The sequence below is a fragment of the Pelodiscus sinensis genome, chromosome 8 (genome assembly GCF_052426305.1).
Source record: "Pelodiscus sinensis isolate ZL-2025 chromosome 8, ASM5242630v1, whole genome shotgun sequence".
Lineage (NCBI taxonomy): Eukaryota > Metazoa > Chordata > Testudines > Trionychidae > Pelodiscus > Pelodiscus sinensis.
The window spans coordinates 51730157-51753160 of NC_143059.1; the positions used below are offsets into that span (position 1 = coordinate 51730157).

The 23004-nt window shown below is 44.1% G+C and overlaps 1 protein-coding gene and 1 long non-coding RNA gene across 3 annotated transcripts in view; one reads left to right on the top strand and one right to left on the bottom strand.

Annotated features, from left to right (window-relative positions):
• The window catches only part of C8H10orf90 (chromosome 8 C10orf90 homolog), a 117171-nt gene that overhangs the window by 69452 nt on the left and 24715 nt on the right, over positions 1 to 23004 (top strand). For both annotated transcript variants that reach the window (XM_075935279.2, XM_089780182.1), the window contains exons 4-6: positions 16111 to 16404; positions 18382 to 18575; positions 19635 to 19836. In XM_075935279.2, coding sequence (XP_075791394.2) covers positions 16111 to 16404; positions 18382 to 18575; positions 19635 to 19836 — 690 coding nt within the window. The remainder of the gene's footprint in view (positions 1 to 16110; positions 16405 to 18381; positions 18576 to 19634; positions 19837 to 23004) is intronic.
• Positions 1 to 23004, bottom strand: part of LOC142830431 (uncharacterized) — a 77308-nt gene that overhangs the window by 14309 nt on the left and 39995 nt on the right. The window contains exon 2 of the long non-coding RNA XR_016350182.1: positions 10385 to 10525. This is a non-coding gene — a long non-coding RNA (uncharacterized LOC142830431). The remainder of the gene's footprint in view (positions 1 to 10384; positions 10526 to 23004) is intronic.

The window sequence follows — 23004 nt, forward strand, 5'->3', positions numbered from 1 at the left end:
AATGCCTTCTGAAAATTGACGAAGCAATTGTGGATGTTCTTATTCTTTCTTCAAGCTTTCTCCACTATCAGTCTTAGGGTATGTCTACACTACAGTGCTATTTCAAATTAACTTAATTCGAAATCATTAATTCAAATTAAGCTAATTCGAAATAACGCATCTATACACAAAAACTATTTTGAAATAGTGTTTTGCTGTTTCAAAATAGCATGTCCACACTGAGTGGACCCTGAACTGAAGTTAAGGCTGGCCAGAACCAGTGCTGGCAGGGCATTAGGTTAGGATTAGTGTGTAGGGCTGCTGTCTGAGGCTAACTGAGTTCCGTGCTTAAAGGGGCCCTACCTACCCCCACCCCAGACAGACAGTTCTTGATGAGGGACAGCAAAGCAGTCCTGTCTTGGAGTGCCCTGAGTGCCCTCTCTCGGGAAACTACAGCACTCAGCCATCAGCCCGGCTGCACTTGCTGCAGGCTGCCATCTGGGGGGGGCGGGGTCTATTGGCGGTCTGTCAGGATCCAGGAGGCCCTGCAGGAGAGTGTCCACCCTGAGGAACCCTTAGAGCCACCCCGGTCCTCCCCCCCGGGGGTTCATGACCCATTCCTCCCTCATGTCCTTCCACTTACCCCTCCTTAGTCCCTCTTCCTGATGTAAAAAATAAAGGACAAGTTTTTAAAAAAATATAAACTCTCTTTTTATTTAACAAAACTGGGAGGGGAGAAGAAACTCTGGGGAGACTGAAGAAAGGAGGTGGGAGAGGGGAGGAGAGAAAGAGTGGGAGAAGGGAGGGGGCAACTGGGTGGAGGGAACTGGAAGGGGGAAGCAAGAGGAAGAAGGGGGAGAGGAAAATCAAAGGTGGGGGGTCTCTCCGGGCCACATGTCTCTCAGATCCATAGGTACGGGGGCCTCAGCGTCCCCGAGGGGATGGGGAGGAGGGTGTGGAGGTTGAGGTGGGGGTGTGGAGATAGAGGAGGAGGAGGAGGTTGAGGAGACAGAGATGGGAGGGAGAGAAGAAGTGGGATGAGGAGCAGGCACTTCAGCGGCATGGGCCAGCATACTCTGCACCAGAGTGCACAGATCTTCAAAGAGGGCATGACCCTGGGTAAGCAGCTCCTGGTAGATTTTCCTGTCATCTTGACCCCACTGCTCGAGGGTGCGGTGCATGGCTTGCAGGGCCTCCACGTGCTGTTCACGGTACCCCTGGTGTGTGGCGGTGGATCTGCTAAACCCTCTGGTGCGGGAGGAGGTTCCAGGCAGGGTGGTGCACCCTGCACCCACAGCTGGTGCAGCTGTGGAGAAAGAAGAGAAGTGGTCAGTTCTCCCTGGGGACAGAGTGGGTGAAGCCCAGCCCCTGTCTGAGAGGTGAGAATGACCGTTCCCTGCACCATCAGAGCCGACGTGCTTGCACAGAGGCTAGGGTCGGGATGTCTGGCTCTCCCCGGGAGTGGGAGCTGCCCCAGGACCCTACCCATGCCCCTGTGCCATGTATAGTGCGGCCAAGGCGGGGGGCAGATGTCCCCTGCCTCTGTATAGAGGGGGCGTATGAAGGGAGGGCGTCCTGCTGGGTCCCGCCCCGGGGTTGGGAGTGTGTCAGGTCTCTTCACATACAAATGTGGCTATCGGGCCATGGCCCCTGTGTGGCACGCAGCTGGAGCCACCTGCCCAAGGGTGAAATGGCTCGTGCTCGCATGTACACAGGTGGCTGCATGATCCGTCGGAGGCATGGACCACATGTGTGGTCCCTGGTTTCCCCCTCTCCCCCACCCCGGATAGGGGACAGTGATGGCACTTACCTGGTGTGGCCTCCCCTGAAGACCCTGCTGACTCCAGTGCCGGGAAAGCTTGGGGATCCTGGTGGCATGGCACCTTCCGTGCTGGCCCCTCTGGTTCTGGCTCATTGGCCCTCGGGGTGACGTGGACCGTCCCACCCCTCAGGATGCGATTGAGGGTGGGGAAGTAGGGGCAGGTGTCAGCTCCTGCTGCGGCACCGCCCCTGGTGGCCCTGGCGTACCCCTGCTGAAGTTCTTTTATTCTGAGGAGCACCTGCTGCTGCGTACGCCTGTGGCCCTTTGTGGCCATGGTGGCCGCTATGCAGTGATAGACAGCTGCGTTCCTCCGTGGACATTGGGGGCCTCCCCCCAAACCTCAATGAGGTCCATGATCTCCGCACCAGTCCAAGCAGGTGCGTGCCATCTAAGGCCCCTGGCTGGCCCCTCGGAGCTGGGGAACTGGGCAGGGGACACTGGGCAGGCATTGCCTGCGTGGCTCATGATGGGGCTGACAGTGCTGGCTCTCTACAGGCAGGCCTCTGGCTCGCACGTGCCCAGTAGCCTGACTCTACCCCTTTAAGGGCTCCGGAGCTGGGGGAGAGGAGAGTAAGTTTTCCTGGTTGTTCCCAGAGTGGCCACCAGGGCATCCTGGGAAGGGCTGGAGGCCAGCTAATTTGAATTAAGTGTCTACACAGCACTTAATTCAAATTAGCTAATTCAAATTTGGCGTTACTCCTTGTAGAATGAGGTTTACCGAATTTGAATTAAGCACCCCGCTATTTCGAATGTAATTAGAAATAGCAGTTTGCATGTATAGATGCTATTAAAGTTAATTTAAAATAACAGCTGTTATTTCAAATTAACTTTGTAGTGTAGACATATCCTAAGTGCCAATATCTGCTGTATGGTACTTCTATCTTTCCTGAATCCCGCTTGCTCATCCGCTAGATGTTCTTCTATCTGCGATCTCAATCTCTCTGTCAGTATCATCATCAGCACCATGCCTAGATGACTGGTTAAGGCAATCATTCTGTAGTTCTTGCACTTACCATAATACCTCTCTATATCATCACACTGCTCCTCTAACAACTTCGCCTTATCCATTCTGGCCACTTCCCTTACCTCATTGCATTTCACTCTATGTTGCTGTTCTGCCCTCTCGGAGACATCCCTTCTGATCTTCAGTACTCTCTTCTCTTGGACCAACTTCAGTGTCTCCTGTGTAATCCACTTCTTATTGATTTTCTCTTCTTCTGGAACCATCTGCTCAATTGCCTCTTCTATCACCATAGCTGTCTCTTTGACTCTCTTATCTAAGTCTATCTCTGTGCCCTCATTCCTGATCGTCTCTTCAAGCACCGCTCTGTATGCATTCCCTATTTCTTCCTTGTCTAGCTTCTCCACGTCTCTTTGTTTCTTAAACTGTGTCTTATGCTTTCTCTTAAGTTTAATCTTGATGTTCGCAATCACTAGACTGTGGTCTGAACTCCTTGGAAAGTTCGGCATTGCTGTACAGATGTTACTCATCTTTTTCTTACCAAGATCATAACTATCATATTCTCGGACTTCCCTTCATTCGATCGCCATGTCCACTTCCTACAGTCCTTTTGTTGGAATCTCATGTTGCAGATCACCATTTTATGTTTCATAGCAAACTCTAGTAGTTTCTCGCCTCGTTCATTTCTTTCTCCATATCCAAACCTTCCCATGACTCTCTCCCAACCTTCGTTATCTGTTCCAGCCTTCATGTTCCAGTCTCCTCTGACGATCAACACATCTCTCTTTGGTATCTCCTCCAGCATCTTTGTCAAATCTTTATAGAATAGCTTGATCTCTTCCTCCATGCTGTCTGATGTGGGTGCATACACCTGAACAACTGAGATGCTGAACGATTTCGCTTCGAATCTCGCTACCATCATTCTTGCACTCACCAGTTTGTATCGTAACAATGCTCCTCTAGCTCTTGTGCTAAGAAGGAATCTGACTCCTGCCTCATGTTTTGCTTCTTTCCCTGACCAAATGACTTCTCAACTGCACATCTCTCCCAATGCCGTCGAACACATCTCTGCCAGTCCAAGTATATCACATCGGTATCTCTCCATCTCCTTTTGAAGCAGCTGTAACTTTCCCATTGCCCACAGTATTTGGACATTCCATGTTCCGATTGATAGTATATGTGTTAATTGTAATTTCCTTTCAGTAGCCAACTTATCGACTCAATCCCGATCACTTGTTTATCTGGGAGACGTCCAAGCCGGCATCTTTTATCACTTAGTCGAACTGGCATCAGATTTCATTCATATTGTTGTTTTACAATCAGTGCATCGACACTCCTCTGACTAACTCTCCTTCTTTATCCAGGCTTGGGACTGGCATGAAACACCTAGAGGCTTCATGGCAGAGTTTGTTTTAAGCCTGCTACCTACTAATTTCATTTGGTGACCCCCTAGTATTTCTGTTGTGTGAGCAAGTAAATAACTTTTTCTTATTTACTTTATCCACACCAGTCATGATTTTATAGACAACTATCATATTCCCCCTTAATCTTCTCTTTTCTAATCTGAAAAGTCTCCATTTTATTAATTTCTTATTAATGGTAGCTGTTCTATACTACTAATAATTTTTGTTACCCTTTTCTGAACTTTTTCCTATGCCAAAGTATATTTTTTGAGATGAGATGGCACGCAGTATTCAAGATGTGGACATACCATGGATTTACATAGAGGCAATAAGATAGTCTCTATCCCTTTTTAATTGTTCCTAACATTCTGTTTGCTTTTTTGACTGCTGCTGCACGTTGAGTGGATATTTTCAGAGAACTGTCCACAATGACTCCAAGATCTCTCTCTTGAGAGGTAACAGCTAATTTAGTCCCCATCATTTTATACATATAGTTGGGATTGTTTTCCAATGTGCATTAATTTGCATTTATCAACATTAAAATTCATCTGCCATTTTGTTGACCAGTCACCTAGTTTTGTGAGATTATCGACTAATTGAATAGTCAATGGAAATTCCATCGACTACTCGATTAGCTGATTAATCAAAATGTAACATCCTAACCTTTTACCAGTCTGACTTGTTTCACTGGGGAGGGAGCAGCAGTGGTGGTTTTGCTATATTGGTACAAAGGACAGCTTTGCCAGTACACCTATATCCACACTAGGATCAGGTCTATAATATAAATGTACCTGGTATAACTGCATCATCAGGGATGTGAAACACCCTTGAGTAGGCAGCACTATGTTGACAGGAGAGCGTAACCCATTGACATAGCTACTGCCTCTCAAAGGTGGACTTGTCAGCAATCCTTCAAGATCAAGGATAATGTTTTTCACTGGTTTTATTTTTTATGACCCTGTAACATGGTGTTCACTGGTGCAGCACCTCCTGCTGGTCACTCAGGAATTAGCTCCATTCAGTCCTAGGGCGACCCCTTCCAGCCAGTGTCTCACTTACTGTTACCTGTCTGTGTTTAATGGTTCTGCCACCTTACATTAGGACCTGTCCCTCCCAGACTGCAGCGCTCTTCCTTCAGGGTACTTCCCTGCCACAGTATCTTCACTCTTCGGGGTCAGTGCCACACCTCTTGATATTTATCTTGAGGATGTTGTTAAAGTATTTTGCGGGGTTTCTCATTTCCGTTCTCCTTTGGGTGTACAGCAGTTGTTTTGGTAAGCATACATTAAGCATGCACACATAATGCCACTCCACTGCAGCTGGTGCTGGAAAATCATGACCTCAACAACAAAGATGATGGCCACAGTGATGAGACTGACAATAGTATAACAATTCTGCCACTTTATGTTGAAGATTTTCTGAAGAAAGCACTGATGCAGGCATTCCAGGTTTGTCTAGTATTTTCTATGGGTCACCCAAGTGTCTCAGCCTTAGAGAAAAGTTGAGATTTCCACCACTTTATAAACTAATGCTTTAGCATATGTTCTGATGTTGTGATTATTGAACTCCTGGTAAGACAGACTGCCAAAAACAAGCCTGGCACGGTGGATTCTGTGCTGAATCTTGACATCTATGTCTGCCTCCTGCGAAAGATGGCTGCTAAGGTAGGGAAAGCATTCTACATTTTCCAGCTCTTCTTTGTCAATGTAGATATTCCTTGCAGAGTCTGTTGACTGGGAAGACAGGTGGAAAACTTTTGTTTTGCTAATGTTCAGAGTTAGCCGTCAGCTTTTGTAAACTCCAGAGAAGCAAATAAGGGCCATTGCTAGCCCCTCCTTTGAGTGTACAACACCAGCGTAGTAATCTGCATACAGGAGTTTGGTTATTGTTGCTGATAATACTTCAATTCTGGCACAGAGACAAAGGTTGGAGAGGTTGCCGACAGTCCAATAGTGGATGCCAATGCTCTGTGGTAGATGGTCTTCAGTTAATGTTTTCGTAGCTGCTAAGAAAAGGAAGAAAATGATGGGTGCCAGTACACAGCCTTGTTTTATGCTAGTGGGATGACAAAGAGCTTAGAGGTAAAGACACTGCAATGGAGACAGTCATCTGGTCATGGAAGAGTCTTACAATGGTGATAAATTTGCTCAGGCAGCAAAATTTTGACATGATTTTCATAGAGTCTCACAGTTGACAGAGTTGAAGTCTTTGGTCGGATAGATAGAGGCCATATAGCACTCTTTGTGGTGTTCTTGACATTTTTGCTGGGTCTGCCTGGTTGAGAAAATCATGATGGTCTGAAACGACACTAGACTTTGGAACTATGTTCTCTGCAAACGGGAGCAGGCAATTAAGTAAGATTCTAGCAAGGATCTTCCCAGCCACAAAGGAAGAGGATGAACGGTGCTGACAAGAGGAGCTTTCCCGTTAGTGTAGTAGCACCCTCTCTGAAGTACTCCAGCAGCCCAACTGCAGCATTTTAAGTGTAGACTTGCCCTGTGAGAGATTTGCCTTTATAGTATATTAGTACTCCTATGCTTGTAAAGTGGGACAAACAATTGGAACCAGTAATATTTCTTAAAACATAAGTTATTAATTGCTACCCCCATGGTTCTGTTAGGGCTTGAGCTGCTGAGCACTATCAGTTCTCACTGCCTTGTAGGAGATGTTCAACCTAGCTGGGTTGAGCCATTATATAAAATGGCTGGTGGTCTAAAAAAGAGCATCTCTGTGGTGTGATTGTCTGATTTAATTGATGACACATACAGAAACAGGCTGTGCAGCTTTTACTCTGATCTTCACCTGTCAAGCTTGCTTGCTGATCATTGATAATTCATGGTTCTATACAGCTGTTTTGATCAATTTCAGAGAGTTATTTTGTCATGAATTGTAAAAATCCATGATGAAATAATACAAAGCGTCATAACAGCTTTCTTATAAAACAGTAAAGAAAGGAGGAATATTTAGAAAGGGTAGCAAAAGAAATATATTTTTGTATAGACTAGATTATATTTCTGGGATAGTTCAGTTTCATCTTAGTTGCATTTTAGTGCAAGACAAGGTTCATTACAAGCAAATAGTAAAAAAAATTAAAAATAAAAAAGCACATGTGACCATGAAAAATTTTAAAAAGCACATATGATTGTGAAAACCGAACATCAGTTTTACAGAACAGTTCTAACCTTTTCCCTTTTTTTGTTAAAAGGTTGTGTTTTGGAGTGGTACTTTCATCAAGTGCTTATTTGAAAAATGATCTATTATACTCTGCTTCTTGCATCAGGAGGCAGAAATAACTTTTTCTTTCAGTTTAATTAAGTGCTCTTGCTTTTTCTTTTTAGTTCAACTTTTTACAACTAGGATAAATATTTTTAGCAAATTTTATTAATGGTACTGATTCTGCTTTTTCTTTCTGTGGACTTTGTTCTCATGTGTTTCCTAAAGCATTACACTTTCATGTCTTTGTTCATTAGTTTTAAAGTCTTTCTTCAGCTGGATAATAGGAAAAACATCTCGGTCTACTCAGCCAGTGGCAATTCTAGCTGTTCTCAAAGGGGTATATTCAGCTCCAGTTTGTTGCTTAGGGAGTTAGATCTACAACTCCAGATAGTCTTAATGAGAGTTACATGCTTATTTCTTCATATAGTACATGGAAAATATACCCAGAATGTAAAGATTTAGACACTGTAATCTCAGCTTTAAGCATCTTTGCCTTTTTCTTTTTTTAATGCATTGTTTCATCTGAGTACTTTAGCTAAAGTAATTGACAGCTGGTTTCCATTTTTTCATCTTCTGAATCAGTGCCTGCTTTTTTTTTCATAAGGAAGGGCTGGGTTTGACTGCGTCTTTTGAACTGAAAGGCTAGCTAATCTATAAGATGCGAAGAGAGATTTGCCAGATCGGCTCTGTTCTTAAATTGATTACTTTACATGTTAGCCAAGAATAAGGTGTATTAAGGTCCATTGTCCTCAGTTACAAAAATGGCCACTGTGACTTTCATGGTGGGTTACCATATTTAGATATTTACACTTGTACAAATACTGAGAAACAAAATCTTTCCAGCAGAGATTGCAAGGGCCACATTATCTAGATTTCACATGGAATCTTATTTTATAAAAGGTATCTTCATTTTTGATACCTCCTTTGTCAGGCATCCTCTTTAAGATGCTAGTAAGCAGCAATCCTTGTCTAATATCAAACCACTGTTCTCTATGGCTCATGCTCTCATTTTCTCTTCTCTGCTTTGTCTTTGTAGAAGAACCCTGGGACCTCCAGGGCAAAATACCATTGCTAACATTTTCTGATTTTTAACATATGTTCTTATGATAATCCTTATGTAACTTTGTTCCCTCACTCTCGGTGTGTGTGTGTGCATGCATACACACAGACACACGTGTGCACACACACAAGCTGCAAGCACATCTAGTTACATCCTCACCATGGTGGCAGAAAAACTCCAGTTTGTGTGAGAAGGAGAAAAAATGTAAAAAGTAAAGCTGCGTATTTATGGTAGATGCAAGAAAACACATTCAACTTAATTTTCTCTCCAGCCACTCCCTCGTTCCCTTGTCCTGACTCCCTGCTAGGGCTTGTGGGGAAAAGAAACGCAATGTAATAAGTGTTCCTACATTGTGTAAATTCTCATGTGCCCATATTTGCTTGATTAATCACCACATTGTGCTGTGAGAGTTGCATCATGGGACTATAATTCTAATAGAGTTTGTTATCCTCTAGGTGTAAAGCCAGATAAAGTATAATGTCATAACATAATGTTGATTTGGCTGCATGGAGACATTTATTCCTCTCCTACTTTTTGGCTGGCCAGCAAACTTTCTTTGCTTTCCTGCATTTTTTGAGGTTTGGCTTCCATTTCTACCCTGGACTCCATTCTGAAAGTGAGGTGGGTTTGAGGCCAGAAGATTCCTTTACCAGAAGAACTATAGGTCCTCTATAATGTTCAGGTTCTCACTGTGGTTGCCAATTCCTTCCCCCTCCTCCAATCCTTCCTGACACACCTGATGCCTTTGTGTAGAGACTTCCACTCCTGCTTTATGCTGCTTGCAGCTTCTCTGTAAGGGTACATCTACATAGCAGGGCTAAATCTGAAATAAGCTACACAACTTGAACTATGTCAATTGCGTAGCTTAAGTCGAAATAGCTTATTTCAGCTTTGGGTGCTTTCTTCACAGCAGGAAGTCCAAGAAAGAACACTCTTCCTCTGACTTCCCTTAATCCTCATAAAATGAGGGTTACAGGAGTCTGCATAAGAACTCCTCCAGCTCGACATTATTTCGACATGTCAAAATAACTGCTTGTGTGGAGACGCGGACTATGTTAATAACTGACGTTATTCCGAAATAACCTGCTGTGTAGACATATCTCTACTGTCCTTTCCTCTTCTGCTCCTGCACTTCCTTTTCCTCCATCCCAGTTCATTCAATGGTGCACTTTTCTTGTCTTTCCCCACAGATGATCTCTGCTGCCCTTCACCTCTTAACCTCCCCATCAGTTCATCCCTGTACCCAAAAGTTTTCCTGGTGTGGAGACAGGATAACTGCCTGCAAATATTTGAAAGATGTAAACACCGCAGAGAATGATATATAGTTCAGAAAGGATGGTCTAGATGATGAAGGGCTTAGTCTGGAATTTGAGATAGGTTGGTTCAGTTCCTGCTCTAGCTTTGTGCAAATTACTTAATATTTCTATGTCTCCGTTCCCAATCTATAAAATGGAGATTTACCCAATAGGGGTGCTGTGAGGATGACTACATTCAAGACTGTGAAATTCTCAGATATTAAAATAGATTGGAAGGATGCAGAGACCTATCTATGATTAATGGGATGAAATGAAAACATCAATGCAAATTGAATATCAGGATAATCTTTTTTTAAAATTAGGTGTATGTGACTGAGGAATATTTCCAAGGGAAGTGATAGAAATCATGTGGCTTGGGACAAATAACTTGACTGAACAAAATACTCTCTGCATGGCAAGAGAAATGAATGGACTAGATAACTTACAAGATCTTTTCTACCCTTTTCCTACTTTGATTCTCCTGCATAAGTGAGATGACACATAAGAACATATGGACCAGTCAGGTAATTCTTAGAAAATCTACCTCCACATAGAATAAATAGATTTCTTTTTTAACCACTTAAGAAGAAAGATGGGAAAAGTGATTTGAAAACATAAGACTACTGTCTCAACTAGACCTTCACTTACCCATCATCTGTTGGAGGTGGGAGTGAACCCAATATGTCCCTGCACAGTCATTTCTTACTGAATGACAGATTTTATTCACAGATGGAATAAAACTGGTGTTTCTTCTTCAGGGAATGGTGTTTCTTCTTCAGGGAATTGGGGCTGGAAAGAGAGAGGGGTCATGTTGTCAGTGTTTCTAAATATAGTTTCTGCAACACATCAGTAGCTTGTTAAATGAACTTCTATATGGGTATGTCTACACTACAGAGTTAATTCGAAATAACATGTTATACAATGTTATACAAACCACTATTTTGAAATAAATTCAAAATAGCAGAGTCCTTATTTCGAATTAGGTAAACCTCATTCTACAATGAATAACACCTAATTCAAAATAGCTAATTCGAAATAAGTGCTGTGTAGACACTTATTTCGAATTAGGGAGCCTCCAGCCCTTCCCAGTTCCCCCTGGTGGCCACTCTGGGCCAAACCAGGAAAACTTGTCTGCTCCCCCAGAGCCCTTAAAGGGGCAGACTCTGGCCACGGTGCCTGTGCCAGTTGCCAGCCTGCCAGCACACAGCCAGCAGACCGTGCACCTGGTATACCATGAGCCAGCCACCCGCTGCCACCTAGCCCTTCACCATTCCCCAGGACCAGGCTGGCGGCTCCCAGGAGCCTGCCAGGGGCTGCAAAAGGCGGGCGCCTTCCTGGTCAAGTGCGGAGATCATGGGCCTCATTGAGATTTGGGGGGAGGCCTCCAATGCCCACGGTCTCCGCACTAGGTGCAGGAATGCATCTGTCTACAGCCGCATGGCTGCCAGCCTGGCCACCAGAGGCCACATGCGTAGCCAAGAGCAGATGCGCAGCAAAATTAAAGAACTGCGGCAGGCCTATACCAGGGCCTCCCAACCATGGGCTGACCCAGAGGCCTGCCCCTACTATGAAGCCCTGAACCACATGCTGGGGGGGCAGATGGTCCGTGTCCCCCTGGTCATCATCAATCCTGGGACAGAAGGCCCTGCACCTGACACAGGGGAACAGGAGGAGGAGGAGGACGACAGCAGCCAGGAGCCTGCAGAGAGCCTGCCCTGCACCCAGGACCCCCGAGCCATCCCAGAGAGCCCATCAGCAGCCTCATCTGAGGCCGGGGAGGCCTCCACATGTGAGTGACATCACGGTCCCCTTATGCGGGGTGCAGGGGAGGGGGAGCCCAGGGATCTTACCCTCCCTCCAGATGCCCCCTCTACACTGCCCTCCCTCCAGATGCCCCCTCTACACAGAGGCAGGGCACATCTCCCCTCCCCTCCCAACACCGCACTATAGGCAGCACAGGAGCTGGGGTGCAGTCCTGGGCCAGCTCACACTGCTGGGGATAGCAGGACGTGATGGTGCGGACACCTGCCGTCCTCGCCTTGCAGAGGGGGGCTGGGTTTCACCCACTGTGTCCCCAAGGAGAAATGACCACTTCTCTTGTTTCACCACAGCTGCAGCACCTGCGAGTGCAGGACGCACCACCCCGCCTGGACCATCTACCTGAACCCGGGCCAGCAGGCGCCCCTGCAGCCTGGAGGAGTTCCAGAGGCAGCAGCTGAGGTTGCAGGGATGGCAGGTCCACAGCCAGGAACAGTGGGTGCAAGAGGACCTGCAGCTGCAGCGGGAGAGCTTGAGGGAGCTCCGGGAGCAGGGCCGTGCCCTCTACAAGCACCTGAAGGCCCTGATGGACTGATTGCTGCCTCCTGCTGCTCCAGCCCCTGTGGCTGCCCCACCTATCACTCCTCCTCCCACCCTTGCTCCCCCTCCCACTTTCTCTGCCCTCCCGTCCCTCCTGCCCCATCCTCCACATCCACTCCCCCCAAAACCCTGCACCCACAGTGCTGCGAGACGGGACAGCCAGCGAGACCCCCAACCCTGAGCTTCCCTTCCTCCCCTTGCCTCCCCATTCCAGCTCCCTCCTCCCAGGTTTCCCCCTTCCCCTCTCGCACCCTCATTCCTCCCCCTCCCCCCACTGCAGTTATGTGAAATAAAGACTTTTTTTGTGGCAACACAGGTGTTTTTTTGTAGATCAGGAAGGGGGTTAGGGAGGGGAAAGGGGAAGTAGGTGAGGGAGGAATGTAAGGCCCCAGGCCCCAGTGGGGCACGCCAGGGGGACTTCAGTCCTCGTCCACCTGGAAGCTCTCCCTCAAGGCTTCGCGGATGCGGACAGCCCCCCGAAGGTCCTCCTGGCTGGCAGCTGTGTGGGGCTGTGCATACTGGCCAGCCAGGCGGTCAGCCTCTGCCATCCAGGCTGGCAGGAAAGCCTCCCCCTTCCTCTCACACAATTGTGGAGCACACAGCACACTGCCACCATGAGAGGTCGAGGCGGGTGAGGAGGCACCTAAACTGTGCTTTCAGTCAGCCGAAGACCCCCTCAACCACGATGCAGGCTCTCCTGAGCCTGGCATTGAAGGCCTGCTGGGAGGGGCTGAGGTGTTCTGTGTAGGGCTTCATGAGCCAGGGCTGTAGGGGGTAGGCTGCATCCTCCACCAGGCACACTGGCATGTCCACATTCCCAACTCTGATGTGGCTGTCAGGGGAAAAAGTCCTGGCGTGCAGCCTCCGGCACACGGAGGAGTTGCGGTACACCCGCACGTCATCTGCCTTGCCGGACCAGCCCACATTGATGTCCATGAACTGGCCCCGGTGGTCAGACACGGCCTGCAGGATCACTGAGAAGTACCCCTTCCTGTTGATGAAGAGGGAGGCCTGTTGGTCTGGGGCACAGATGGGGATGTGCATCCCATCGATTGACCCCCCCCCGCCGTTGAGAAAGCCGAGGCCACCGAACCCCTGGATGATCGCGTCCAGGTCAGTGAGGTGATGACTCTGTGGAGAGCATCCTGTTGATGACCTTCACCACCTGCAGAGAGGCACACAAAACCGAGGGTCACTGGGGTGCCCATTTGGCTGGGAGTGTTCTTTCCCCGCTACTTCCCTGTGCCCCACTCCCAGAAGCAACCCCCGCTGCTATCCTGGCCACCGCAGGTGGTCCGTAGCGTGGCCGGAACAGATCGACCCCTCCCAGGGTGAGCGCTTACACCACCTCCCCCCCGTTTTCCCTGGGGCAGCCCATGTCCTCCTTGCAGCCCCCCGTCCTGGCCCAGTGGCCAGTGAGTGCCGTACCTGCATGAGCACCGCTCCAATGGTAGATCTCCCCATGCCGAACTGGTTCCCGATGGATCGGTAGCTATCCGGTGTGGAGAGCTTCCAGAGGGCGATGGCCACCCTCATGCATGTGTCCCGTTGCTGAAGAGCAGGGACGGGCTACTCGCAGAGCTCCATAAAGGTGTCCTTCTTCATCCTGAAGTTCTGGGTCCACTGTTGGTCTTCCCAGCGCTCCAGGACGATGTAGTCCCACCTGTCGCTGCTGGTGTCCAGACACCAGATGCGGTGGAGCATGCTGGCATCCAGGCACTGCTCCATCAGGGCCCCCGGAGGTGCAGGGGGAGGGCCAGGGGGCTGGCCTCCAGCAGAAGGTGCCAGGCAGCCTCCAGCAATTGATGCCAGGCTTGCAGCAAGGCGTTCAACGTGAGCACCAGAGTGCCCAGGGATGGCTCTGGCTCCATGGTGCCAAGTGCTGCAGTGTCCCAAAGGAGAGCGACCAAAGCAGAAGGAGAGGAAAACACTTTGCTGTCCCTTGGCGAGGTAGGCAAGCAAGCGGGAAAGCTGAGAACTGGCTGTACAGGTGGGGGTCCCTTTAAGCACTAGCCTCAGATAGCAGCCAAAGCAACTACTGACCTGATGCCCTGCTGGAACCTGTTTCAGCTGCCCTTAAATGCGATCCAGCATCCAATCAGTGTGGACGCGCTATTTTGAAATAGAAAAACGCTATTTCAATTAGTATTATGGGTCTAGATGCGTTATTCCGTATTAGCTTAACAAATTCAAAATAAGTTAATTTGAAATAGCGCTGTAGTGTAGACATACCCTATGTTGCAGAGAGTAGGTAATAACATTCCTGTCTCTTATATTTGGTCTGGGTTAGGTTTTTCTCTTCCTTTCCTGCCCTCACAACGTCTGAGTATCCAATGTGCCTTTTCTGTTGGATATGTTCTCCCAGTACTAGATTAATTCAGGTCATTTTAAGTCCTTCTCCAGTTCCAGGCCAATTTCCTGTTATGGATCTCCAACAGGCACTGCAGGCAAGTCACTAGCAATACAAGGCCAGAACCTTGCTGCGATGGGGTGCATAGTCATGCAATTACATAGCTCACGGGAAATATAGGAATCAGTTCGTGGGGATTTAAAATAAATCTCACCTAACTCATCTTTCTTTCTCCCTCTCTCTCTCTCTCTCTCTCTCTCTCTCTCTCATCTTGATGCCATTTTTCTATGATACTCCCTTTGGAATTCCCATCTCTCCTCATTCAAATTCCTCCTCAGAATTCTCTTCCTGTGTGAGATTTATGCTGCTGCTCGTAAAGCATGTGTTTCCATTACACATATATTATTTGCCTGCTTAGACTGTAAGACCCTTAGGTCAGAGACCATTAACACAGAGCACATTGTCAGTAGTCAATAAGCAATAATGCTTTATTGATTCATGTTTCTACTGCTGCTGCAACAGAGTTCTGCTTCTGGAATGGCTGTGCTCCTGGAAGCAGCAGTTTGAGGCTGGAGGAGTCAAAAGGGAAAATGCACTATATGCAAGTTACATTCTTTGCTACTGGTCTCTGCTGCAGCTTTGTATGGTGATGGAACATGGCAATATTCCTTCAATTCTGAAACTTACAAAGTAATAACCCAGCTATATAGGGCAGTACTGAAGCAATTAAATCTCTGGTTCTCAGCCCTTAACTACGTAGGCTATAAAAACAATGAGGAATCCTGTGGCATCTTAGTAAATCTCAAAATAACTGTTTTGAAATGAGCTTATTCCTCTTCACAAGCAGGAGCTATTATTTCGAAATAGCAAGCCCATTATTACTAAATAACAGACTCGGTATGTGGATGCTCACCTCGTTATTTCACAATAAAGGGAGTAATTTCAAAATAACTCCCCAGTGTAGACATGCCCTCTGAAACTAACAGGCTATGCACATCACCATGGATCGCACATTTCATCTTCACCACCATTGCTGCTGTGGTCCTTACCATCACTGTGCATGCAACCATATCTCTAGACCAGTTCTACCAGCTCCAAAATACATTAGCGGTGAGAGAAAGAAGCAGGAGAAAGTCAAATAGCTCCGGTGTGTCTGGAGTGTCCTTAACACTGACCACCTTCCAAAATACCCCAGTAGAGCATATGTGTGATTTAGATCAACAGTTTATCTTTTATGGAGAATAGCCTTTGTAATAGTTTTTCTTGTCAGTTTTTTTAAGACACACAGATAACATTGCACTACCAACAAACTGCAGCCAAGGGACAATAATGCATTGGTATTTGTATGAGTTTAACTTTCTAATTTATAATTACAGGCAGTTTTATTGGAAATTAGGATGACATACTCAAAAGCAATTTATGGAACAGGGAAATGATCAAGCAAATGATCTACCACTGTGTTTTCTTATGACCACGGTATCTCATCCCTGTTTCAAAGTTGTATTGTGATATGAATTTATTCATAAATGTATTGAAAACTTTACTTGTGAAGTAGTAAACATCAAAAAAGAATCTTGCAAAAATATTGTTTTCAAAGCTGTCAGTTGTGAAAAGGGCTCATTTTTCCAGGTGCTTCTTTCATTTGTTTTTACTTTATTTTTTCTAGGAATGCAAACTTTTTCAGGAAGCTACTGGAAGCAGTACGCTAAAGACAAGTATAATGCAACTGCTCCTGCTTCCTTTGTGGAGCAAGCTCCCAAGAAAGAATTCAGTGCCAATGGTGGTGGCTCTTTAAAAGAGAGAGATCCATCCATAGGCACTTCAAACTCCAAAGGGATTCGAGTGCAATGCTTTCGGAAACCAAAAATCTCTATGTCTGATTGTGTATGTGATATAAAAGCCTTATCAAAACCTGCATTGGAAGAAAATGATGTCCACAGGAAAAGTCAGTTCCCAAAAGGTAAGCTGTAAATCCTGCCTCGGCTCTTGAGAATGTAGTTTCAGTGTTAAAATGAGGTCAGACTTAAAATGAAATAATAGAAAACCTATCTATAGTTGTCTAGTTTTCAGTACAGTATAAGAATTATTTGGTGACAGGTCACTTCACATAAAGTTAAGAAATGCTAGAATTCAGATTGCTCTTGCAATATTGATTTGGCCCACTTGTTTTTAATTACAATACTGCTTTTCCACTAGAGCCCTGCCTCATTCAGCATGCAGTCTCTGCATGGAAACACTGCACAGAAAATTTCAGTTCAAGTAGCTGATGTCTGGCAAAAGTATAAGCAACTGAAAATAGGGTTTTTTAATAGAAAATACTGGTCAATCTTAGCTATATGCAGGACTAACTACCCCACCTAAAATACTGCCATCTTTCTGTTTCTGTTTTTTGAAATGTGAACACATACTTTTCACGTTTGTGTTCACAAAGATTTTACCTCCATACACGTTCATATGTCTATAGTTTGATGACCCCAAGGGGCCAAAATCACCCTTGGAGAAATATGAGAGGTGAATTTGGCTCTAGTGTCTATGGCTTTTAAGAAATTACAGAAGGGATGATTTGGCCCAAGGCATTAGGAACAGATACACTGGTTTTACTATGATAGTAGCAATTCAGCCTATTTTTTACTTAAGACAAAAGGAAAACCAGCTTATGACTGAATCTAAACTATAGTAAATAACTCCTGTTTAAATGACAGACATAGTTTTCAAGTGCCTAAAGTTAAATCAATTTTAATCCACTGACTGAAAGTGACCTGATTCTGTAGATGTGCTGAAAATTCACAAACCCCAATGAAGTCTGCTGAAGCAATAGGTAATTATCATATTTGCAAATAAGACCACTATATTTAGGAACTTAACTTCAGGTAAACCAATTTCAAAATTTTTCCCACGAGAAATAAAGCGAACACCTGATATGGGAGAGAAGATGCATCTGAATTTTTTTTAAAGACGGTTGTGTTAAACTATTTAGATAATTTTCATTTTTTTAAAGTGCAGCATAATGTTTACAGTATGTCATGAGGGAAAATATTTTCAGTTTACTGCAACCAATCAATTAAAGCAAACAGCAATGGGCTTTATTCCCAGATATTAAATCCCAGAAATCATATTACTTGGCATAAGAGAATCAGTCAGTGTTGCTGTTTTAGAGCTGTGCATATGGGGATTGTTCAGTAGTTAATTTGTCATTCTGGATAAATTCTACATTTTAAATCAAAGGCTTGTCGACTATTTTAAAAGGTGTCTTTTGTGTTTTGGGCACAGGTCTTCCCTCGGATCTAAGTTATTCAGGAAATATAATAAAAGAGCAATAGAGTATGATCATAAAAGTGGAAAAAATGTGATTACAGTACCCATTGAATTAAGTACACTTATACTGAATTGCTATAAAGTGTTTTACCTATTCTTTATTAGCATCAAAATAAGCCTAATACATGCCCCGGATATATAGAAAGACGTAAAACCAATATATTAGGAAATGAAGAACAATACTAATTCTCACTAAAGCCTTGGTTTGGTCAAAGAGAAGTGATATGTGCTCATTTTCCACAGCAGTTTATTATTTTCCATTATCAGTACAATACTTTTAAATGGTCTCCAAGTCGGTGAATGCAGTGCAATAATATTGCTTTACGTAATATCAATGTCATGGAGATATCTTGCTCTTCAAGAAGCAAATACCAAATGGAGCTAAATATCAAAATGGTATATTTAGACTTAATTGTGAAGACTTGCTTAATGTGAAAGATACTTCTGTGTCACAGGACAGTGACTAGCACTTATGGTTAGGTCTGATCTATTCTGCTCAATGGGGCCTGTTATTAACACCTTGGCATTCTGAGTTCAGAAATTGCCCTCCGTGTCTAATGAGGTGCAGAACCCAATCAAAAATTAACCAGGCACCCTTAATGAACTTTTAAATCTCTCTAAGGTGATTACAAATTCTGTGGTTCAGTTGGCAAAATAAAGGATTGTAAGAAGAGTGACAAACAAGAGACTGCCAGCAGGGTAACAACATCCGCAGTTTACTCGCCAGATGTTACTCATGAGAAACAAGAAGCATTCACACAGACAGAAATCTACTCTGAGCCTGAGAAAATTCCATCCAGCCTATTGACTTTAAGGGTAACATATCAAATGTTTCTCTGCTGTTCATTCTGGGACTGAGTTTTCATGAATGCTGGTTCCTTCCTTGGGAACTCACCAAGGGCAGAAGTTCAAATTTTGTTTTGTGTTCTTTTTTCTCTTCAGCGTCTGTCACTTGCATCTGCTGTTGAATTATTCACGAGACCATCTTGTCTGACTGCAACTGTTGTATCTAGAACAAATGCCATTTCCACAGCTTCAGAAGCCATGGGAATTATGATGGGCTGGGAGCTCAGCATTCATAAAGACACAGTTTTGATATGCTCTAGAACTGATCACATTGCGCCTCAACCCTTCATGAACCTGGGGAAAATTTATGCAAATCCTAAAATGACACTAATTAAGCAGAACTCTTAGAAGTTGTTATTAGTACATGCTGGCTATAATGTAAATTCTTATTGACATTCGGGAAAATGCACTTTGTGGGCAGAGGTGCAAGCCATGGTAGGAGGGGTAACAGGAAGTGAACTCCTGCCCAGAGTCCCACCAGCCCCTGAAAACAGAGGGATTGCTACTGTCTCATCTGTTACAGTGAGATACGTGACTCACTTTGGTCAAACATGTCACTGACTGCAGTTTATTTTTTTTGTCTATCTTCACTGGATGAGTTTTCAAGATGATTTAACTATAAAGAAAGTTTGTGAGCTTCTAAAGACTTGTTGGTTTTTGAGCTGCTGGGGTTTTTGTTGTTGTTTGTTTTTACTTTGTTTTTGAGAAACATGGGGCACAATGACAACATTTTCTGTCAGGAGAAGTTTGTAAAATCTGAAACTCAAAGAGTAGTTTAATGAATTCACATCTGACTAGGAAGGAATATTTCAATTTGTCTTTTGTATAAATCTGGAAATATTCAACCCAAGTCAGTTTTCCAAGCTAAAATTAGAGAGGAGCCAATACAAGGCTAGAAGCTGGTTGTTACCTTAAATGTTGAGATATATTGGCTTCTCCATGATAGTGCTTTGCTAAACCAGATTTGATGGGCATCTCAATGTTTTGTCTTCCTTATTCTAAAATAAAAATGTTTTGACTTTTGTTTAGGAGGCCCTGGAAGTCCGTAAACCTCAGTTTATTTCTCGTTCACAAGAACGGTTGAAAAAACTTGAACAAATGGTACAAGGGAGGAAAACCCAGCTGAGTGACACTCCTGAAACACAAGAAGGAGCTTTTCCGCCTCACAAACTTTCCTCAGTGTCTATATCTAACAAAAAGAAGCAATATACTGTTCCCCACCCTCTTAGCGGTAAGATGAATTGTGATTCTTGCATCAACACCAGGTTTATAACTGGATTTGAAATCTTGGCACAAATGCAGTATTTCTGTATAAACTGTGGTCAGAATCTGATTCACTGTTGTTACATGATGGTCAACATGCCAACATCTTTACTAATGTTCTAAACTGATTGAAGTGGGAGAGAATGGTTATAGGGAGCACCTAACTCCCATTGGAATAATAAAAAACCCTTGGAAATTATGAAAAAGCCTTCTCAAAATCTTGGAAATTAACCAGTTATGATTCCATCAATACATCATGATGCTATTAAGATGCTACAGAGATGAGCACATGAGACACTAGTGAATTAATGCATCTTAAAACTGGCCACATTCCTAAGAATGAACTTGGATATGCAAGAGTATCAGAGAGATTATTAATTCTAATGACTGATATACTGAATTATTTTGGTATAAGCCTCATAGACTCATAGGCTCATAGACTTTAAGGTCAGAAGGGACCATTATGATCATCTAGTCTGACCCCCTGCACAATGCAGGCCACAGAATCTCATCCACCCACTCCTAGAATAATCCTCTCACCTATATCTCAGATATTGAAGCCTTCAAATAGTTTGAAGACCCCAAGATGCAGAGAATCCTCCAGCTGTGATCTGTACCCCATGCTACAGAGGAAGGCGAAAAACCTCCAGGGCCTCTGCCAATCTACCCTGGAGGAAAATTCCTTCCTGACCCCAAATATGGCGATCAGCTAAACCCTGAGCATGTGGGCAAGACTCACCAGCCAGACACCCAGTAAGTTCTCTATAGTAAGTCCTATCATCCCTCCATTAACCTATTTACCACTGACCTGCTTATTGCTCAGATCATAGATGTGTCCAGATAAATGGCACCAAATTACATTACTTAAAAAAATACTATTTTTGGACTTTCTTGGCTTTATCATATCATACACAAAAGAAAAGTGTGTGCTTAATTTTCAAATTTATTTGCTTGGCTAGCATTCCACTTTATTTTTAAGTTCAGTTAAATCCAAAGACTTTGAAACCACAGTTTTGTAGTAAAAAAACAAAACAATTAAAACAAATACACAATAAGAAGTTTGTCTTGCCATTCTGCTGACAAACCATTAAAAAGCAAAAATGCAGTTGTTTTCTTATATGTTAAATTAGCTAGTATATCATGTGCTCGATTGATCTCTTACTGTAGTATTCATGCCACTGCTTTGTAAGGGAATGTGTTTGCTGGTTAAAGTTGGACCAAGATGTTGGCAGCAGTGCTTTGTGCTGGGCCAACAGAGTCTAGTCCTCTGCTCCCCAGCTATTGAATACCAAACTCATTCCACAAATGACATGCTTGATATTCAAATGGTGCGACAAGCAGGAAGTTACATGTTTCCTCCCAATTGCTTCTGAAGGAGAGGCATTGGAAGAAATGGCAAGTTCTGGTTCTCTAACAAGAGGCAAAATCCCGCACTGAGAATTAACAAGAGATTGATTTAACCATTGTTTAATTCAAGTTTTGACGCAGTAGTAGGGAGATGGAAATCCCAGATAGGTGTAGGACGCTCACTTCTTCAGTTCCACTTTGGCAGAAGCCTTAGGGGACTTTGACTTTCATCTGCATATAGCTGCCATAGGACAAGAAGAAATTAGTAGACTTCCATGGCTCAGCTTCCTCTCCTCTTCCCCATCATCCGTTAGTAGATGAAGTATTGAACCTGTGCTCAGATGTCAGTAGCACATTGATAGAACTTTCAAACAAAATCTATACTTTTCAAGATGGTGTACATTTTATCGTCAACCTCAAGTAGAGACGTTGTTAGTCTGGGCCATCCTTACCCATACACAGAATGTGCAGCTACGTAGAGCATCCGAAAATCTGGGGCATCACTGGGTCTTAATGTCCAGCCGCTCACCTCTTCTTATCCCTGTTCTGTGGCTTCACTTCCTCTGGAGAAGATCTAGTTAACTTAAAAGTGAAAAACCATGCCAGACCTATTAACAGAACACTGAACTTTTGAAAGAGCCATTCAAATAGTTATGAAGCCATTTAACAGGCATTTGCCAACCCCAGATATATACATGCTGTTTCTGAATTTACTGTGTTAGTCTATAGGACCCTTAGTTTAAAATTTGCTTTAAAATATTTCATTAGTGCATTGCTGAAGATTATAAAATTACATCTCTAAAAAATCCACAGGCATAGAGTTAGCAGTTTAATAGTACTGCGTAGGGCCTCATAAATCCTAAGGGCAGCCCTGTTGTTAGTGCTAATACATTTTGGATCATTGTTTGGGGAATCCTAATTCCTGTTGTTATTTAACCTATCGCACAATACAGTCTATTCTATCTTGGCTGTAAAAGTGGTATGTAGATTAATGTTTTACAGTTCAATAGGTGCAAAAACAAAAACCAAAGAATATTTTAAAACGGTAACTAAAACTCATTTTCCCATCCATCTAATCAGGTTCATTTATTTACTTGTTAAGGAATTCTGTCCCCGTTGAAGTCAGTGGCCAGACTCTTAAGAATTCACTCTTAGGGTATGTCTACACTGCATTGTAACTCAAAATAAGATATGCAATTTGAGATATGCAAATTGTGTATCTTATTTCGATATTATTTCAAAATAGCTTATTTTGTCATTTGGCGCTGTCTACACAGTGCCAAATTTTGAAATAAAGCGCTATTCCAAAATGTCCCTTATAGACTTTTTCGCCTCACAAACTTTCCTCAGTGTCTATATCTAACAAAAAGAAGCAATATACTGTTCCCCACCCTCTTAGTGGTAAGATGAATTGTGATTCTTGCATCAACACCAGGTTTATAACTGGATTTGAAATCTTGGCACAAATGCAGTATTTCTGTATAAACTGTGGTCAGAATCCTCATAGAATGAGGTTTACATCGGAATAGCAAGCCCGAAATAATGGGCTTGCTATGGAGACATGGGATAGCTATTTCGGGATACTCCAGTATGCTGAAATAGAGTTGCAGTGTAGACGTACCCATAGAATTTGTGCTGTCATAATGCTAGTGGTTTTCCAGTCCAAAGAAAGCAGAGAGGCCAGACCTGGATTTCTAATGTAAAAAACAAGAAGGAAATACATGGTTAACCGGCTGCGTCTAGACTGGCAAGTTTTTCCGCAAAAGCAGTTGCGGAAAAACTTGCCAGC